The sequence below is a fragment of the Macaca fascicularis genome, chromosome 5 (assembly GCF_037993035.2).
Source record: "Macaca fascicularis isolate 582-1 chromosome 5, T2T-MFA8v1.1".
Taxonomy (NCBI): domain Eukaryota; kingdom Metazoa; phylum Chordata; class Mammalia; order Primates; family Cercopithecidae; genus Macaca; species Macaca fascicularis.
This window is the reverse complement of record NC_088379.1, coordinates 6,978,712-6,996,607: the sequence shown is the minus strand read 5'-3', so window position 1 is coordinate 6,996,607 and position 17,896 is coordinate 6,978,712. Positions and strand designations below refer to the sequence as shown.

General features: G+C 49.3%; 1 protein-coding gene across 2 annotated transcripts in view; it reads right to left on the bottom strand.

The window, feature by feature from the left end:
• The window catches only part of JAKMIP1 (janus kinase and microtubule interacting protein 1), a 181,640-nt gene that overhangs the window by 82,331 nt on the left and 81,413 nt on the right, over positions 1 to 17,896 (bottom strand). For both annotated transcript variants that reach the window (XM_005554446.5, XM_065544756.1), the window contains exons 2-3: positions 11,680 to 11,955; positions 4,459 to 4,953 (exon numbers count right to left, since the gene is read on the bottom strand). In XM_005554446.5, coding sequence (XP_005554503.1) covers positions 4,459 to 4,953; positions 11,680 to 11,808 — 624 coding nt within the window. In that variant the 5' untranslated portion in view covers positions 11,809 to 11,955. The remainder of the gene's footprint in view (positions 1 to 4,458; positions 4,954 to 11,679; positions 11,956 to 17,896) is intronic.

Sequence of the window (17,896 nt, the reverse complement as noted above, 5' to 3'; positions counted from 1 at the left end):
CTAGTGGATGAGAATTTATATCTAGTTGTAATTTTACTCTGGTTCCCTGATGATCAGTGAGGTAGAACACCTTTTCACATATTTGTTAAGTCATTTAATTATCCTGCTTTTGAAATATTCTTTCAAGTTTTTGTGCATTTTTAATTGAGTTATTTTTCGTATTGTTTTATAGTTGTTTTTATAATCTGCACAAAAGTCCTTTGCGGTATAGGTATTCAACAGCTCTTCTCTCAGCCTGTAATTTGCCTTGTGTCTCTTTTATTGGTGTCTTTTGATGAACAATGATTATTTCATGTCCAATGCACAACCCTCTCTGAATAGTATATTCATGTAAGTAGTGTATTGTGTCCTGCTTAAGAAATATTTACCACGTCCCAAGATCATGAAAATAGTCTGTTTTCTACTAGTAGCTTTATTGTTTTATTTTTCATGCATAGGTCTATGGACCACTTTGAATTAATCTTCTTGGGTAGTACGATATAGACTTCATACTATATACAGACAGAGTGTGTGTGTGGTGTGTGTGTGTTGTGTGTGTATTTCCTGTTTGTTTGTTTGTTTTCTTACAGATAGCTAACCAGTCCAATATTGTCCATTGAAAGATCATCCTCTCTGTAGTGAACTGCCATGCTATCTTTTTCCACATACGTGAAGATGTACTTCTGGACTCTTCTGTTCCACTGACCTCTCTAACCTTCAGCCTTACTGTCTGATTATTGTAGCTTTGTAGTAAACTTTGTTACAGGTTGTATGAAACTTCCAATTTTTCTCTTCTTCAAGATTGTGATCCACCACCTTTCAATTTTTTACATCAAATTTAGAATCTGTTTGCCAATGTCTGCATTTTAAAAAGTCTGCTGGGGGCTGGGCGCGGTGACTCACGTCTGTAATCCTAGCACTTTGGGAGGCCGAGGCAGGCAGATCACTTGAGATCAGGAGTTCAAGACCAGCCTGGCCAACATGGCAAAACCCCATCTCTACTAAAAATACAAAAAAAAAAAAAAAAAAAATTAGCTGGGCATGGTGGCAGCACCTGTAATCCTAGCTGCTCAGGAGGCTGAGGCAAGAGAATTGCTTGAACCCAGGAGGCAGAAGTTGCAGTGAGCTGAGATCACACCACTGCACTCCAGCCTGAGCAACAGAGCAAGACGCAGTAAAAGAAAAAAGAAAAAAAAAAGTCTGCTGGGATTTTGGTAAGGGATAGCACTGAATCTGTAGCTCAATCATGGAAAACATGATATCTATACTAAGTCTTCTAATCGATGAAAATGATATCCCTTTCCATTGATTTAGATCTCCTTAAATTTTTCTCGGCAATGTTTTATAGTTTTCCGGGAGACATCTTACACAACTTTCATTAGATTTACTCCTAGGCATTTGAGTTTTTTGGTGCTCTACTGTAAATGATATTAAGATTTCGTTTTCTAATTGTTCATTGCTAATAGATTGAAATAATCTGTGTGTATGTACCTTGTATATATAGACTTTGATAAATTCACTTATTAATTCTAATAGTTTGCAGGGTCTTTCCATGTTCAGAACTTTCCACGTTCTGAACGTGTCCCACAAAAATTCATACATTGAAACTTATCACCAATGTGATAGTATTCGGAGGTGGGGACTTTAAGAGGTGATTAAGTCATGAGGGCAAAGCCTTTATGGAGGGAGTTAATGACCTTATAAGAGAAATATTAGCTGCCTGCCTCTTTTGTCATTACATTCCTTCTGCCATGTGAGGACATGGCATTCAAGGCATCATCTTAGAAGCAGAAACTGGGCCCTTGCCAGATACCGAACTTGCCAGTGCCTGGATCTTGGACTTCCCAGCCTCCAGAATGGTAAGAAATAAATTTCTATTATATATAAGTTACCCAGTCTGTGTTATTTTGTTATAGCAACAGTAATGAACTCACACAGGTCTCTTGGATTTTCTACATCACAACCATAGCACCTGCAAATAATGAGTTTTCCTTTTTTCTCCCTCTCTAAAACTTTTATTTGTTTACTGTCTTTTGTATTTGACATTCCAGCTAGTGCAATGTTGACTAGAAGTGTTAACAGTCAACATCTTGTTTCGACCTTGAACTTGGGTGGGAAATGTTCAATATTTCATCATTATGTATATTGCTTGTAACAGATTTTTGACAGAACCACCTATCATATTAGAGACATTCTATTCTATTCCTGGTTTTCTGAGAGTTTGTATCATGAAATTGAATTTTACCAACAGATTTTTCTGCATCTATTAATATGACCACTTTTTTTCTCTTTTATCATATCATTATGTTGAATTACATTCAGCGATTTTAGAATATGAAGCCAATCTTTGTATTTTCAGAATGAACTCGGCTGGGTTATGACTTATTAGCCTTTCTATGTATTGCTGGATTTGATATGTTAATATCTTGCTTGTACTCTTGAATCTATGTTCATAAAAGGTAATCCAAAAGTTTTCTTATCTTGTGATGTTATTGCTTTTGGAATCAGAGTTACACCGGCTTCATGAGTTAGTTAAAATGTGTTCTAATTTCTATTTTCTAGAAGACTTTGGCTAGAATTAGTTTTACTTCTTTCTTAAACACTTGAAAGAATTTACTTGTGAAGCCGTCTAGGTCTGGGCCTTCATAGGGTAATTATTCATTACAGATTTAATTTATTTAGGAGCTATAGGACTACTTAGATTTTCTATTTGCTTCGTGTCAGTTTTGGTACATTGTGCTTATTCAAGGAATATGTTCATTTTATCAAGGTTTCAAGTTTATTGGTATATGCTGTTTGCTGTGGGTTTATTGTCTGTAGGAGCTGTGGTATTTCCCCCTTTATATTTTTGATATTAGTAACTTATTGTCTCTGTTTTGCTTTATCAATATTGCTAAATGTTTGTCAATTTATCAATTTTAATTAATTCTTGAATCTGTTGATTTTCTTTATTAATTTTATTTCACTGTTTCTTGCTCTTCAAAATTTCCTTCCTTCTGCTCTCTGGGGTTTAATTTGCTGTTCTTTTTCTCTCTTCTTGATATAGAAGCTTAGATGCTTGATTTTCAGCATTTCTTCTTTTTGTCTAAAATATGTTTTGCTCTAAGGACTAATTACAACCCACAAATTTTGAAATGTGATCTATTTTGATAAAAGTATGTCACATCCACAGAATTCTGCAGTTGTGGAATAGAGTGCTCTGTCAGGTAAGTTCACGTTGGTTAATTGTGTTGGTGAAATCATGTCTTTATTCATTCTTTGTCTGTGTGTTCTACTGTTTGCTGATAGCAGTGTGTTCGTCCTGAACCATAACTGTGGATTTCTCTGCTTCTCCTTTTAGTTTTGATGTTTTTCTCTTTTACACATTTTGAGGTTTTGTTTTTGAATGCATTCCCACTGAATTGACCCTTTATTATTAAGAACTGTCCTTTTGTGTCTTTAGTATTACTTCTTGCCTTAGAGCCTTTGACATTAATACAGACAGACCAGCTTTGCTTTTGGGAAGTGTTTGCACAGTGTATCTTTCCCCATCCTCTTATGCTCTGTGTCACCATGTCCTCATAATTAAGGTGTCTCTCTTGCAAATATCACTGTTACTGTTTGATCCAGTCTGAAAACCTCAGCTTACTTTACTTCTTAGCCTCCTGCCCCACACAGCTTCAAAGTGTGACAAACGCCCTGAGGGGCAGACTGGCCATGTGTTTGTGGTGGGCCCCCTCCCTTTGCCTCCTACGTCCAGTGAGGGCATGGGAGCTGTCACTCTGCCTTTCCAGCTGGGCTCACCAGCCTTCCCCATCACTGCAGGACTCAGGAGGATCTCCTGTGCAGCAAGCTGGCCTAGGTGGGGCTCCTCTGGTTTCCATTCTTTCATGCCCACCCTGAGATGGCAAAAAATCCTACTCATCTCTCTTAGGACATCCAATCTTCAGCCCACACCCAGAATCCACAAATGCCCCAAGGGAAGAAAGCAGCTGGCAATTCTCAGGCCACCTAGGCAGGGCTCTTTCCCCTTCCCTTCGGAATTTTAGCTCATCCACACTCCACAGCTTCCACAGATCTCCAGTATCTTTCAAAACAGGCCTATTTGCAATTTGTATTTTTCCCTTGCTGTTGCAGCCAGTGGGCCGGCCTGCCTTGACCTGCGGCATCTTACCTGGAGATGGAAGTCTGCTCATGGTAGTTGAAGTAAATGAATTAATAAATGCCTGGCACTCAGATATGCTATCACGATATGCATTTGCAACAACCCTCGCTAGTCTACATTAAACTCCTTTGACAAATGGGGAAACTGTTCTTTGAGCCGATTACCTGCAGCCCCAAAGCCTCCTTACCATACCTAAGACTGCAAGGACGTTGCTGGGGCCCCAGTGCTTTGAACAATGCCTGGAGCACAGCAGGTCCTCGGAGCTCCGCATTTCCCCCACGCGTGCAGGGAGGGAAGGCTGCGTGCCCGTGGGCTGGGGAGAGGGCGGCACGTACCAGCCTGCGGATGTCGCGCTCGCACTCGCGCTTGATGCGGTGCACCTCGTCTTGGTGCGCCTGGTAAGCGGCGCGCAGGTCGGCTGCCTTGGTCTTGTCGGCCTGCATGCAGTTACTGAGCGCCTCCTCTGCCTGCTTGCGCGCTGCCTTGAGCTCCAGGATCTCCTGCTGCAGCCGCAGGCGCTCTCCGTCGAAGGCCCTGCGCGCCTCCTCGCGCGCCTCAGTCAGCAGCGCCGTCTTGACCTTGTCGGCCGCGCCATCGCGCAGCACGTTCAGTGTGGCCTGCAGCCGCTGCAGCTCGCCCTCCTTGATCTTGGCCGTGCGCGCCGCCTCCTGCTCGTGCTGCCGGATGAGCCCCTCGCGCAGCGCCTGCAGCTCCTTGGTCTTCTCTTCATGCAGCTTGGCCTTGAGCTCCGAAATGTAGGCCGTGTGCCGTCGCTGCTCCTGCTCGCGCTCCAGCTTCGCCTCCTGCAGCCGCTCGCGCAGTTTGCCCACCTGCAGCCAGAGCGGCGAGAGAGCCGGTCAGGGTCAGGGTCAGGGTCAGGGTCACAGCTGGGGGAGCTGGCCCCAGCCTCCCCGCGCCCAAGACACCCACCTGGGCCCACGTTCCCACGGATTCCCCCTTCGGCAATGCCCTGCAGGCCGACCCTCCTGCCAGCCCCACTTAGAATCTCTCCTGCTAGTTCCCCGAGATTTTCCGCGGGGGTGGCAACCCCCCGAGGATGTTGGAGAGGTATTCAAGCCTTTGACATCTCTTCCCGGTTGTAGACATGTGAGGAAGGACAATTGCTCAATCACAAAACACACCCTGCAGAAATCGTCACCAAGACGCCAAAGATTGTAAACCAGAAATACATTTCCAGGGCCCCATGCACGGACTCTGGAGTTGGAAAAGACAGACCAGGCTTCTAAGTCTTGGGGGGCAGTGAGCAGGGGGGGATCATTCTTGTTGAGCGAGGTCCCAAGCTGGGCTGGGGACTCCAATGCATCACCCACATTGCCACATTTACCCCTCACGGTCTTGGGAAGGAGATAGCCCTCTCTCCCTCTCCCCTCTCCCCTCTCCCTTCTCCCCTCTCTCCGTTTTATCACGAGGCAGCCAAGGCTCAGAGACGGTCTGGTGACCTGCCCAGGGTGAGGGATGAGGACCCTGCTGCTGCCAGGCAACCCACCCTGCCTTGAGCTTATTCATTCTATCAGCAAACAATTCAAAACATTACTTATAAAATGTCCCAAGGGAGTGTGTTCTTAAAACACTTCAAAATGCTTTCTTTAACCTTTTTGTTTCAATATCACTCAACACACATTCCACAGGAACACTTGACAAGCCCTTCTTTCCTGAATTCTGCCCCTCTCTGCAGACCTGAAATGAATTGTCTCTGACGGACAAGCTGCTTCCAGGGAAAATGGCACAATTTTCCCCAGACCACACTCTTGATAGCACAGTAACATGTTAAAATGAATTTTCGGTGAGAAGTTTTACAATGATACCTGAGTATTAATAAATCCTTCCTTATAACAGCAGGTAAAGAAGCAAATAAAACCAAACCAGGAAAACACACAGCAACCTCTCCTTTCACCAGATACTCACAATCATAGGAATGAAGCCAGGCGACCAGTCCATGCTCTGTCCACCTTACCCTGGGGGCAGCAATCAGCATCTTTTCCTAGTGGATTTAGTAGCAGGAAGCCAGAACTTTAAGTATTTAACAGAACTGTCCCGGTTATGGACAAAATGTTGTTTTGACTGTTCTCCCCACTGCGAGGCAACACTGTCTTAAGTCCCTGGTTAATGCTGACAGTCATCTGAGCTCAGCAGGGTCAGATCCAATGAGATCCTAATCTGTTTTGATGAGCTGCATTTCCCCGGGGAAAATTTCTCTACCTCTATGGTGGTTGATGTTGTGGGTGGACTTGGCTGGGCCACAATGCCCAGTCGTTTGGTCAAACACCAGTCCAGATGTGGCTGTGAAGGTATATTTTAGAAAAGATTAACATTTACATCAGTAAACTCTGGGTGAAGCACAGTGCCTTCCACAATGTAGGTGGGCCTCATCCAATCAGTCGAAGGCTTCAAAAGAAAGACCGAGGTCCCCTGAGGAAGAAGGAACTCCGCCTCCAGACTGCACTGGAACTGGAAGCTGCAAGATCAACCCTTGCCTGAATCTCCAGCCTGCTGGTCTGCCCTACACATTTCAGATTTGCCAGCCCCACAACTGCGTAAGTCGATTCCTTAAAACTAACAAAAAACCTCTCACTCTGTGGTGTGTGTGTGTGTGTGTGTGTGTGTGTATCACAATCTATTGGTTCTGTTTCTCTAAAGAACTCTGACGACACAACCTTCCAGAGCTCCAGTTTCCTCTACTAGGAAACAGGGATGTCAACAGCTGCCCCTCAAAGGCCCGTTGGGAGGAGGAAGATGAGGTGACTGTAGGTGGACGAATGAAGTCTGTTGTTATCGTGGTTCTGACTTTGTGCATCAGGTGTGGGCAGCCTCTCGGGAGAGTCACAGGTAGAAGGGGAATGAGGAACATGGAAGGGTGGGCAGAGGCCTATACGGGGCAGCCTGGGGGGGGAGGGGCTGCTTCTTGGGAGGGGCAGAGGTGCTGCTGAGGCTGGTGATCCAGGTGTGTAGGGCAGGGACGGTGACAGAGAGGCAGGGGCCTGGGGACAGGGCCCTGGTGGGTCCCTCCAGCTCTGCCCAAAGCTGCTGAGGGCCAAGCCCAAGTGACACGACCTATGCTGCAGAAGCAGCAGAGTGAGGCTGGGGTGACCCCTGATGTGCACAGAGCACTCCCCACCCCCACCACTCCACCCAACTGAGCAGGCCGAAAACAGCCACCCAGCACTTTACCTCCAGGTGCCTCCAAGCTACCCCACGTGTAGAGGCACCCACACCATTCACTCCTAAATGGTGCAGCCGTAGCACAAAGGCCAAGAGAGGGAACATGCCCTGGGGGTGTGGGGGCTGGCCTGGAGAAATTATCTGAACCACAAGAACCACCCCCACTCGCCATTCCCACTCAGAGAGTGAGTCAGATTCGCCCCTTTCCATCCCCATCCTTGTCCAATCCGGCAGCACTGGCTCTCTATGTCCAGGCCTGGCCACTTCCCCACTTCCCCCTTGCCCAAGCCACCTGCAGCAGCCCTCCCTACCACACCCTCCAGGCTCAAAGCCCTCTAAATCTCACGGGTACAGGTTAACTACTCTGAAACCATCATACATGTATAATGTTGAACAAAGGAAGTGGATGGCAGATGGGGAAGCCAGGTTTCCCACTTGGAGTAAGAGGTTACAGACAAGCAAGAGGAGGCTGAAGTGAGCCATGTGGCAGTGGATTCATCTCGGGGACATCTGTAAGAACTCATGTTTAACTTTCTGTGGATATAGATGTCATATATAGAAATATTTACAGGTATGTGTACATATGCAGGTTAGTATACACATATATTTCCTTGTTCTGGCAGCTGAGAGGGCCTAGAAACAATGACACCCCAGCAGTAATGGGCACACCTGGTGCCCAGATCTTTGTTTCTAATGCCATTCTCCAATAAAAGGAACCAGGACTCCTCAGAGAAATTGCTGGATCTAGGGCTGGGATAGGAAATATACAAGATGAGCCTGGGGCATCTGTTTTCTTTTTTTTTTTTTTTGAGTCGGAGTCTCGCTCTGTCACCCAGGCTGGAGTGCAGTGGCACAATCTCGGCTCACTGCAAGCTCCGCCTCCTGGGTTCACGCCATTCTCCTGCCTCAGTTTCCCAAGTAGCAGGACTACAGGTGCCTGCCACCACGCCCAGCTAATTTTTTAATATTTTTAGTAGAGATGGGGTTTCACCGTGTTAGCCAGGATGGTCTCGTTCTCCTGACCTCATGATCTACCCACCTCGGCCTCCCAAAGTGCTGGGATTACAGGCGTGAGCCACTGCGGAGCCTGGGGCATCTTACGATGCCAGAAAGTAAGGAAGTGTTCCAAAAAACCCCCACAAAACTGCCCCTGTGAAGTCTTGGGTTCTGCTTGCCCCTGCACTATTTTCTAAAACCTTTGATGCAATGTGCCCAGGGCTGCTATATTGCTGGTTTCCTGTGAGCCTCTGTACCCATCTGACTTGAGGGCAGGGGCTGTCTCTGAGTTACTTCCAAACACTTCTCACTCAGCCCAGGCACAGAGCATGCGTGCCACAGGCTTGCTGATGAACAGACACGTTTACCACCCTCCCTCATCCTACAGTGTTCAACAGGTATGCTGTGCTTAAATACCAGCACTTTAAATGGGACATTGATGGTGATTATGAGATCATATCAAAGTAACACTTCAATGCAATTGTAAAGTTTGCATTTATTCTTTTTGTACCAGTCAATAAGCACACGGCTGAATTCTCAGAGAATCAAAATTCTCCCAGCAGCCAGATGGGTAAAGTCAACCTCAAGGGGCTACAGGGATGGCTGGATTGAGAAAATAAGCAGCCAGGGTACATCCAAGTGGGAATTGCTACATGTCCCAGAGGCAAGGAGGCAGCCTGGTAACAGGGAGGCCCAGCCTGGGGTCCGCATGGGCCTGGCTTTCAACCCAGCAGTACCATCTACTGTGCTGGCCTCGTGTGTGGGGCTAAACTGTGTCCCCTGAAATTCATATGTTGAAGTCCTAACCCCCAGGACCTCAGGATGTGATTGCATTTGGAGACAGATCCTAATGAGGTCATTAGGGTGGGCCCTAATCCAATTTGCCTGGTGTCTTCATAAGAAGATGAAATACAGACATGGACACACACACAGGAGAAAGCCATATGAAGATACAGGGAGAAGGTGGTCGACTGCAAGCCAAGGAGAGAAGCTTCAGAAAAAGCCAATCCTGACACCTGGATCTGTGGCTGCCAGCCTCCAGGACTGTGAGACAGCAAACATCTGTTGTGGAAGCCGCCCCATCTGTGGGACTTGGTTACTGCAGCCCTGGCAAGCTAACACACCTGGACAAGTCCCTGCCCTCTCCAGCCCTTGGCTGGCTCACCTGTAACACGGGGGAAGCCGCACCTGACCTCTCAGTTCCCTGCCAGGGTCATGACACCCTCTAAAGCACCTGGCGCTATCCGCACAGTAGGCATACAAATGTCGCCCTGATGGTCATGTGAGAATATGACAGGCAGCACCCAGGCCCTGTGTGTGACTGTCTCATTCATTCCTCAAACAACCCAGGAGGCAGACACCTTAGAGGTCCCCATCTACAGATGGGAAAACTGAGGCAGGGGGTTACACAGCTTATAAAACCTCAGGCAGGGGTGGTGGTGGAGAGGGGATGGAGCCCAGGCAGTGTGATGTGAGTGAGCAGCTTTCCCTGTCACCACAGCCACTATTGCTACGTCCAGATACAAGATGCAAGTCCCTGCAGCCCTAACCAGTCAGCCCCAGCCCCAGAGGTGACCTGGCCTCTTGACCTGGCTAAAGGGTGAACAGGTCAATATCACCAGCATCCATGACTAAAAGAGGCTGGATGCACTTGGACTGGAATCTTGAACACCTAGGGGCGGAGACAGGTGCCTCTGTCCCCAAGCTTCAGAAGCCCACTCCCCCAGTCCAGAACTCAGCCTCTGCTCTGTGTGGCCCATCCTGAGCTGGGGGTTGGAGCCAGAGCCCAGGCCCCAGCCCTATCCCCACCTGGCAGCTGGATCTGGCCCAGCACCCCATTGGCGGCCTGAGTCCCAGCTCAACAAGACGGGGATGCCTGATGCAATTTCCCAAGCAGCCTCCACCCATTGCTCCAGGTGCTACATCAGAAGCTGGAGGGCACATTCAGAGCTTCAGTTAGACCCTCAACTGCTTGAGCCACCCAGGAGCAAGCCCGCATCTCCATCCCCTTTCTGTCCTCAGCCTGCCTAGTGGTTCCTCTCTGGGCTCATAGCCCTGGGCTTGCTCTACCTTCAAGTCCACCCAAGTCAGAGCCAGGCCACCAAACAGGACTGCAGCTGGGCCTGGGCACGAGATGTTGATGGGTCTTTTTATTGCATCCATTAATCAGATCCTCATGACCATCTTAAACCAGACAGCTATTATTACACCATAATAGCTGGTGTCAGATGAGCAGACAGAGGTTTCAGAGACTTTTAGTCACCTGGCCAAGATCACGAGACCAGTTAGGGGACAAGCTGAGGTTTGAAGCCAGGTCTGCCTAGAAAGTCTGGGCTCCTCCCCTCTGTGACATCCCATGCTTTAATTAGACTCCCAGCACCCAACCAGGCACTGTCCTGACCAGCTCCAAAGCTCAAATCTGCTCTAGGAGAGAGGAGAGTAGCTCATATCCCAGAGCCAGGCTCTGTTCCAAGCTCTTTACCTAGCCAAGCCCTGAGTCCAGACCACAGCCCCATCATGTCTAAGAAAGCACATATGTGGCTTACAAGATCTCAAGGCAGCATAAACCAAATATAAACTTTGAAGCCTCCTGACTATCTGAACGGACCCCTCCTCTCCACCAAAGGCATTCCAAAGTTAACCTGAAAAGCTAGTTCAGGCCATGATGGGAAGCGGGGAGTGGGACATGCCTCACTATGCCCTCCTCCCTTTTGGAATTTAGGAAAAGCTGGTACTGCCATGACCTTGCTAAATTAAACTAAACTTAGCCTGAGGGTGCCTTCATGCATGAGTTCCTATATAATGAACTGCAACCTAACTCAGCAAGCAAACTAACCAAGAGGCTGACTTAGGAGCATTTTTAAACAAACAGCCGAGGCTCAGCCAATCACAGAAGCTGAGCATCAGTAAATCACAGGTGACCCACGGATCAAGGGTCAAGCTGTAATCAAACAAGTAGCCTCAGCACCTCTGTTTTCTGTCCCCATAATGAAAGCTGTCTGACCACATGCAGGTTTCTCTGAACCTGGTCTGTTCTGCTCTGGGGGCTGCCCCATCCTCGAATCGTTCTTTGCTCAATTAAACTGTGCTAAACTGAATTTGTCAAACATTTTTCTTTTGACAAGCCCCATTTTGCAGGTAAGAGAAATCAAAGAATGGGGTGTTCAGTGGCTTGTCCAAGGTCACAGCAAGCACTGGTGGGGCCCGGACTCCTGCCCACCGGTCTCTGTACTGCAAAGGGACAGGCCGCAGGCTAGAGAGGTGAAGCGCCTACCCTCAGCCCCCCACCTGGAACAGGCTCTCCATACATGTCCCAGGGGCAACACTGCCCAAAGGGACATTTGCAGCCCAGCTGCTGCTGAGCTGGCGCCAGCCCCCACCTTGCTCTTTTCCTGCTGGAACTCGATCTGAATGCTGGTCAGCTTGGCCCGCAGCTCCTCGTTGGCCATCTGCACCGCGTCCGTCTCCATCTCGGGCTTCTCGCCCTTGCTCCGGCCTTTCTTCGACATGCTTCCTCTTGGGTCAAGGTGCTGAGATCCTGCGGTTCACACCCGTTCACGCACGCCAGCCAGCAGGCGTGGCTACCAGCTCCACCGTGCTAACCAGTCGCGCAGGGCTCAGCTTGCCCTCCGAGGAAACCACCATCACTTGGGATCCTGAGGGAAGGAGGGAAACTAAGTTAGCAGAGAGAGAAGGGTGGGGAGCTGGTGTTCCTGCCTAGGGCACCCTGGGCCAGGCAACTGCCTCATCTGGAGGATGACCTGCCACTCCCAGAGCTGACCTAGAGCCTCCCAGATGGGGGCTGCAGCAGAATCACTTGGAGGTTGTTAAGGCATGGAGTCCTGGGCCCACCCATAGAGAATCTGATTTGCATTTCTAACAAGCTTCCAGGTGAGGCTCCCAGGTGACCACACTTTGAGTAGCTTCAGTCCATCCTGCTCCCATCAGGATGAGACCAGCCCATCTCAGCACCCTGTAGACCACAGTCTGCCAACATCAGTGAGCCTGAGACTCCTAAGATACTTCTTCCAAAAAGCAGGGCCCTGGGCCTCACCCAGAGCATGGTAGGCCAGGGAATCTGCATTTCTATCCACAATCCCAGCAATTCTGGAGCCGGGTCTGAGGACCACACTTAGAGAAATAGGCTTTTTGATTTCAGAGGTTAGTGGTTTCCTTCCCTACTAGATAGGTGATGTCACCCAGTGTTACAGATGAGGAAACAGAGACACACAGAGGCTGACTGCTGGTGATGTCACTCAGCTACTGAGAGAGGAAACAGTATGAACCCGATCAAGGTCCACAGCTGGAAGCGGGTGAGCCAGGACTGAGCCTAACCACCGCCCCGAGCTGCCTCGGAAAGCCCGCCTCTGCTCTCCCTTCCCTTCCCTACATCTCCGTCTCATTTTCCATCTGACAAACTGTAATTGACTTAGTTCTCATCTACATCCCCTACATGAGGATGGATTCCCAGTAAGCAAGGCCTGGGCCTGCTCTGCTCCCGCTGTGTCCTCCATGCCTAGAACAGAGGGCAGCACGTAAGATGCATTCCATCAGGATCCGCCAAGTGCGTGAATGAATGAGTGAGTGACAACAGGAGAGTCATGAGGTGCCCATCATGTACCAGGGCCTGTGGCAGGAGCTGGGAATCCTGTCCTATCATGCTTGGAACACCTGGTGAGAGAGGATTTTACTAGACCCATTTTAGAGATGAGGAAATGAAAGCACAGAGAGGTGAAGTCAGCTACCTAAGTCCACACAGCCAGTGAGTGGGGTGTTGGGATTAGATCACGTAGGGAATGAATGCAGAGCGAGGAGGGAACACTCCGGTGTGGAGGAATGCTAACTTGGGAGGTTGGGCAGATGAGACAAAAGTGGCAAGGCAGGCCATGAACAGGACGGAAGGAGAGAAGGCACAAGGGAGGCTGCAGAAGATCGCGTGTCTAGAAGAAGGAAGGTGCCAACAGCGGGCAGCCCCGAAGAGGTCAAGGTGAGAACCCGAAGCTGGCCATTGGATTCGGCCTCCTGGAGTCCATGTGACCTCAGCCTGTGGGTGGGAGATGCAGGAAGTATAGGACAGGGGTGCCCAGGAATGGTCTGGGGTGGGGTCCCCGCAACACCAGTGCATCCGGCGAGTTGCAGATGCTCAGTGGCCTTGAACTGAAGTCAGGCGGGACCTGCTAGCGCTGAGGCCCTGGGACATCCCTCCAATCTACAAAATCTGGGAGGCAGTGATGGAGGCCAGGTGCCTTTCTCCTGAACAAGAGAGAGTAGTGTTTCTTAAAACACCATGAAGGATTATTCTGGGCTAATCAACATCTCCGCTGATCGATTCCAGAAAGGTACATTCTGTCTTCAGAGAAGTATGAACTCCATTTGCCTTGATCTGACTTAGAGCTTGATACATAATTCATTCCTCGCCTCCGCTGACCTGCCGCTTTTATAACCACAGCAGTTCTCAGAAATCAGCCTTCGGGTCTGAAGTGCACCTCCCCATACCCTGATGGGCAGGAAGACACACAAAATGCAACACCAAAAAAGGAAGCTTGCTCCTTTTTATTCCTTTGTGTGGCCACTTCTAGGAATGTGCTTTAAGGAAACACCAGAGATAAGTCTCTGATAGAAACACTTGGATGTCCATCACAACAACACAGTGCTCAGCCAGAAGGGATAGATGACGTCAATGACGTCTAAGCCCCGACAGAAAACTCCACATGGGGAAAAGGTCAGCGCCACAGAGTGAAAAAGGTGAAATAAAAAAATAGGCCAGGTGCAGTGGCTCACGCCTGTAATCCCAGCACTTTGGGAGGCTGAGGTGGGTAGACCACCTGAGGTCAGGAGTTTGAGACCAGCCTGGCCAACATGATGAAACCGCCTCTCTACTAAAAATACAAAAAATTAGCAGGGCGTGATGGTGCACACCTGTAATTCCAGTTACTCGGGAGGCTGAGACAGGAGAATTGCTTGAACCTGGGAGGCGGAAGTTGCAGTGAGCCGAGATCGTGCCATTGCACCGCAGCCTGGGAGACTCCATCTCAAAATAAATAAATAAATACATAAAAATAAAAAAAATACAATTTATAGTCTCGATTTTCTGCTATATATATACGTATATATATATATATATATATATATATATATATATATATTTGCTCATTATTTTCACTCAGTCACAAATACGTGTTGAGCAACTGCGAGGTGCCAGCCCTGCACCCTGGGGACATGGTGGGAAGGACATGGCAGCCACACGCCCAGGATACTGACAGGGACCATCTCGGGGATGCAGTTACAGGTGATATCTATTCTCTTCTTTAGACTCTTCTAGGTAAGTGCAATTTTCTACTTCAATGACTGCTTTTAAGAAGAAACAGTGCAGTTTTTTTTGTTTTGTTTTGTTTTTTAAGAAAGGCAAGAAAAATATCTGCAATTAGCCAGGAAGGACCCCTGAAGAAAGAAGAAGAGAAACAAAATGGACTACATCCACAGGAGCGGCCCGCCAGCCTCGCAGGCAGGATGGGGCAGCTGCAGGTCTGCCAACTCTTTGGGCCGCTGGTGGGGGAGAGGGCTGCCCTGTCCAGGACCCAAAAGTTGTTGAAGCCCTACCCTGAGCATGCGCCAACTGTCAGCTCCTCTGGGTCAGAACCTTAGCTCCCACCTTTGTGCGCCCCACACCGTGCCCAGCCCAAAGTCCAAGCTCGATCCAATTCCAGGATGAATAAATCTCCATGGGCTGATGCCAAGCCTGGTACTCTCAACACCCCGTTCCAAACACTGCCAGGCTGGGCCACAGTGAGTGTGGAGATGAATGGAGTGCAGGAGGGGAGGATGTCCAAAGTTCTGGGCCAAGTCAACCTCAGAGCTCAGGGTGGGCCCCAGCAGCCGGCCTCTGTGCCATGGACACACTGTTGATGGTCCTGACGCTCACAGCGCCACGCAGCATCTCTATAATCAGCTCCTCCAGCTGCGGGCTGCACAAAAGTCTCGTCGGCAGGAGCAACAGCAGGGAACTCTCCTGCCTGAGCTGAGCTTGGTGTCTGCTGCACCCAGGACTTCTCATTCTGAGCCCACTGCCCACCAAGCAGAAGATGGCACAACCCACTGTGGAGGAAGGAGCACAGCAGTGGCTCAGCGCCACAGGCTGGAGGGTGACTGCTCAGGACACACAGGAGACGGAGTCCTCAGAGCATGCTCCTTCCTGAAGGCACGGGGAGCCCCGCTGCTGATCCTGGGCCTTGCCTGGCATATAGGCCAAGGTTGGTAAATATCCACCTCCTGTGAACCAGTCCTGTTGGCTCCAGAACTGAAATATCTCTGCAGCCCACCCAACTCTGACATCACGTGCCCCCTTGTCCCAGCCTCCATGCCATTTGTGCCTCGACAGCGTGGGTGCCCTTTAATTGCCCACAGGAAATTAAAATACCAGGCATGCAGGAGGACAAGACAAGGTCCCGGCCATCACAGAACTGTCTAGTCAGGGAGACCACTATGGAAATGAATACATAAAATAATGATGGCTTGTGATAGGTGCTGGAAAGAAAAAGTCTACAGGGCACTGTGATACACAGCTATCAAATATCACCTGTCACGGGCAGGCAGTGGGGAGGGCAAACTGCCAGACCACATGGGGGCTCTACACCAAGCACAGAGTCAAGACCAGCTATGTATTTGCAGCCCAGTGCAAAATGAAAATGTGAGGCTCCTTGTTCAAAATTATTAAGACTTGCATGATGGCAACAGCAGAGCATTAAGCCAAGAGCCAGGCCCTCTGAGTGCAGGCCCTGCAGGACAGCACAGGTCGTGTGCCCGTGAAGCTGGCCCTGGACAGAGTTCAAGCCCTACCCTGAGCATGCTGGGAAGCCATTAGCAGGGTGTGACTCAAATTTCCATTTCGCTGAAGTGCAGATGGTAATAGCTGTACCCCAGTGGTGGTGGCAAGGGTAAAATGGGTCCCTGCCTGTCACACAGGAAGCACTGCAGAGGCTCTTGCGACTATCATCCTGCTGTTTAAAGATCACCCGGGCTGCTGAGACACAGACGAATGACATGGAGGCTGGGACAAGGGGCATGTGGTGTCAGAGATGGGTGGGCTGCAGAGATATTTCAGTTCTGGAACCAACGGGACTGGTTCGCAGGAGGTGGATATTCGCCAACCTTGACCTATATGCCAGGCTCTTGCTCTAACCCCACAGCCTTCCACAATGCCCACCAACAACATCTGCCCATGCACTGGGTGCAGGGCCTTGTCTGGCCTTCTCAGGCCTGCTGCAAAATTTCCTCCCTTCATTAAAGCACAGCTTCGTGGTGACAACATTGTAGAGGCAAGCAGAAGGGCTGGGACCCTGGACTGAGGCCACAGGAGGCAAGGGCAGAGCTCTGGTTGGCCAGCATGGGCCAGCTTCTGGCTGATGAGGGCTGAGGTGGGCTGAATCGTGGCCCCCAAAAAGATACCACATCCTGGTCCCCAGAACCTGCAGATGTGCCCTTGTTAGGAAAAAGTGCCTTTGAAGATGTAACGAAGTGAAAGATCTCAAGACGAAATCCTCCTGGAGTAGGATGAAGTCTAAATCCATTGACAGGAGTCTTTATAGGAGATGCGCGGAGAAGACACACAGAAGAGAAGACCACGCGAAGCCAGGGAAGAGACCAGAGCGCTGCGGCCACACCAGGGAAGCCAGGACAGCTGACAGCCACCCAAAGCTGGAGGAGGGAAGGACTGACAGCTTTTTTTAAGGGAATGTGACCCTGCCAGCACCGTGACTTGGGACTTCTGACCTCTAGAACTGTGAGAGTAAATTTCTGTTTACCACCCAGTTTGTGGTCATTCTTTATGGAGGCCACAGGAAATTAATATACCAGGCAAGCAGGAAAGAACCGCTCCTGGGGCCGGACGCAGTGGCTCACGCCTGTAATCCCAGCACTTTGGGAGGCGGAGGTGGGTGGATCACCTGAGGTCGGGAGTCTGAGACTAGCCTGACCCAACATGGAGAAACCGCCTCTCTACTAAATATACAAATTAGACAAGTGTGGTGGCGCATGCCTGTAATCCCAGCTACTTGGGAGGCTGAGCCAGGAGAATCGCTTGAGCACAGGAGGTGGAGGTTGCAGTGAGCTGAGATCACATCATTGCACTCCAGCCTGGGCAACAAGAGCGAAACTCCGTCTCAAAAACAAACAAACAACACCAACAACAAACCAGTCCTGGGACATGCTCAGCACTTTGTTTAATGCCTGAAGGTAACCAGCTCCTCAGAACACAAGTCTGAATGAGCCTTGCCTCGCCCCTCTCCTCACTGTGTGTAATATCACCAAGAAACCACAATGTCTCCCTGCTGAACAGGGCCGCTCACATCCCTCTACAGTCACAATTCACAACCTACAAGGTGAGATTAGAAGGGACCTTTGCTCCCAAGGTGTGGATGAAAAAAGTAAGGCTCAGAAAGCAGAAGAGAGTTGCCCAAGATTGTTGGATGACCTGGTGGCTGCCATGGTATTTCCAACTCAGGTTTCCTGCCTCCAGCCCCACATGGCCTGATATTTTTATAACAGGATTCACAAAACACAGGCACAAAAAGAAAATGAGCTCCTTCAAGACACCTCAAA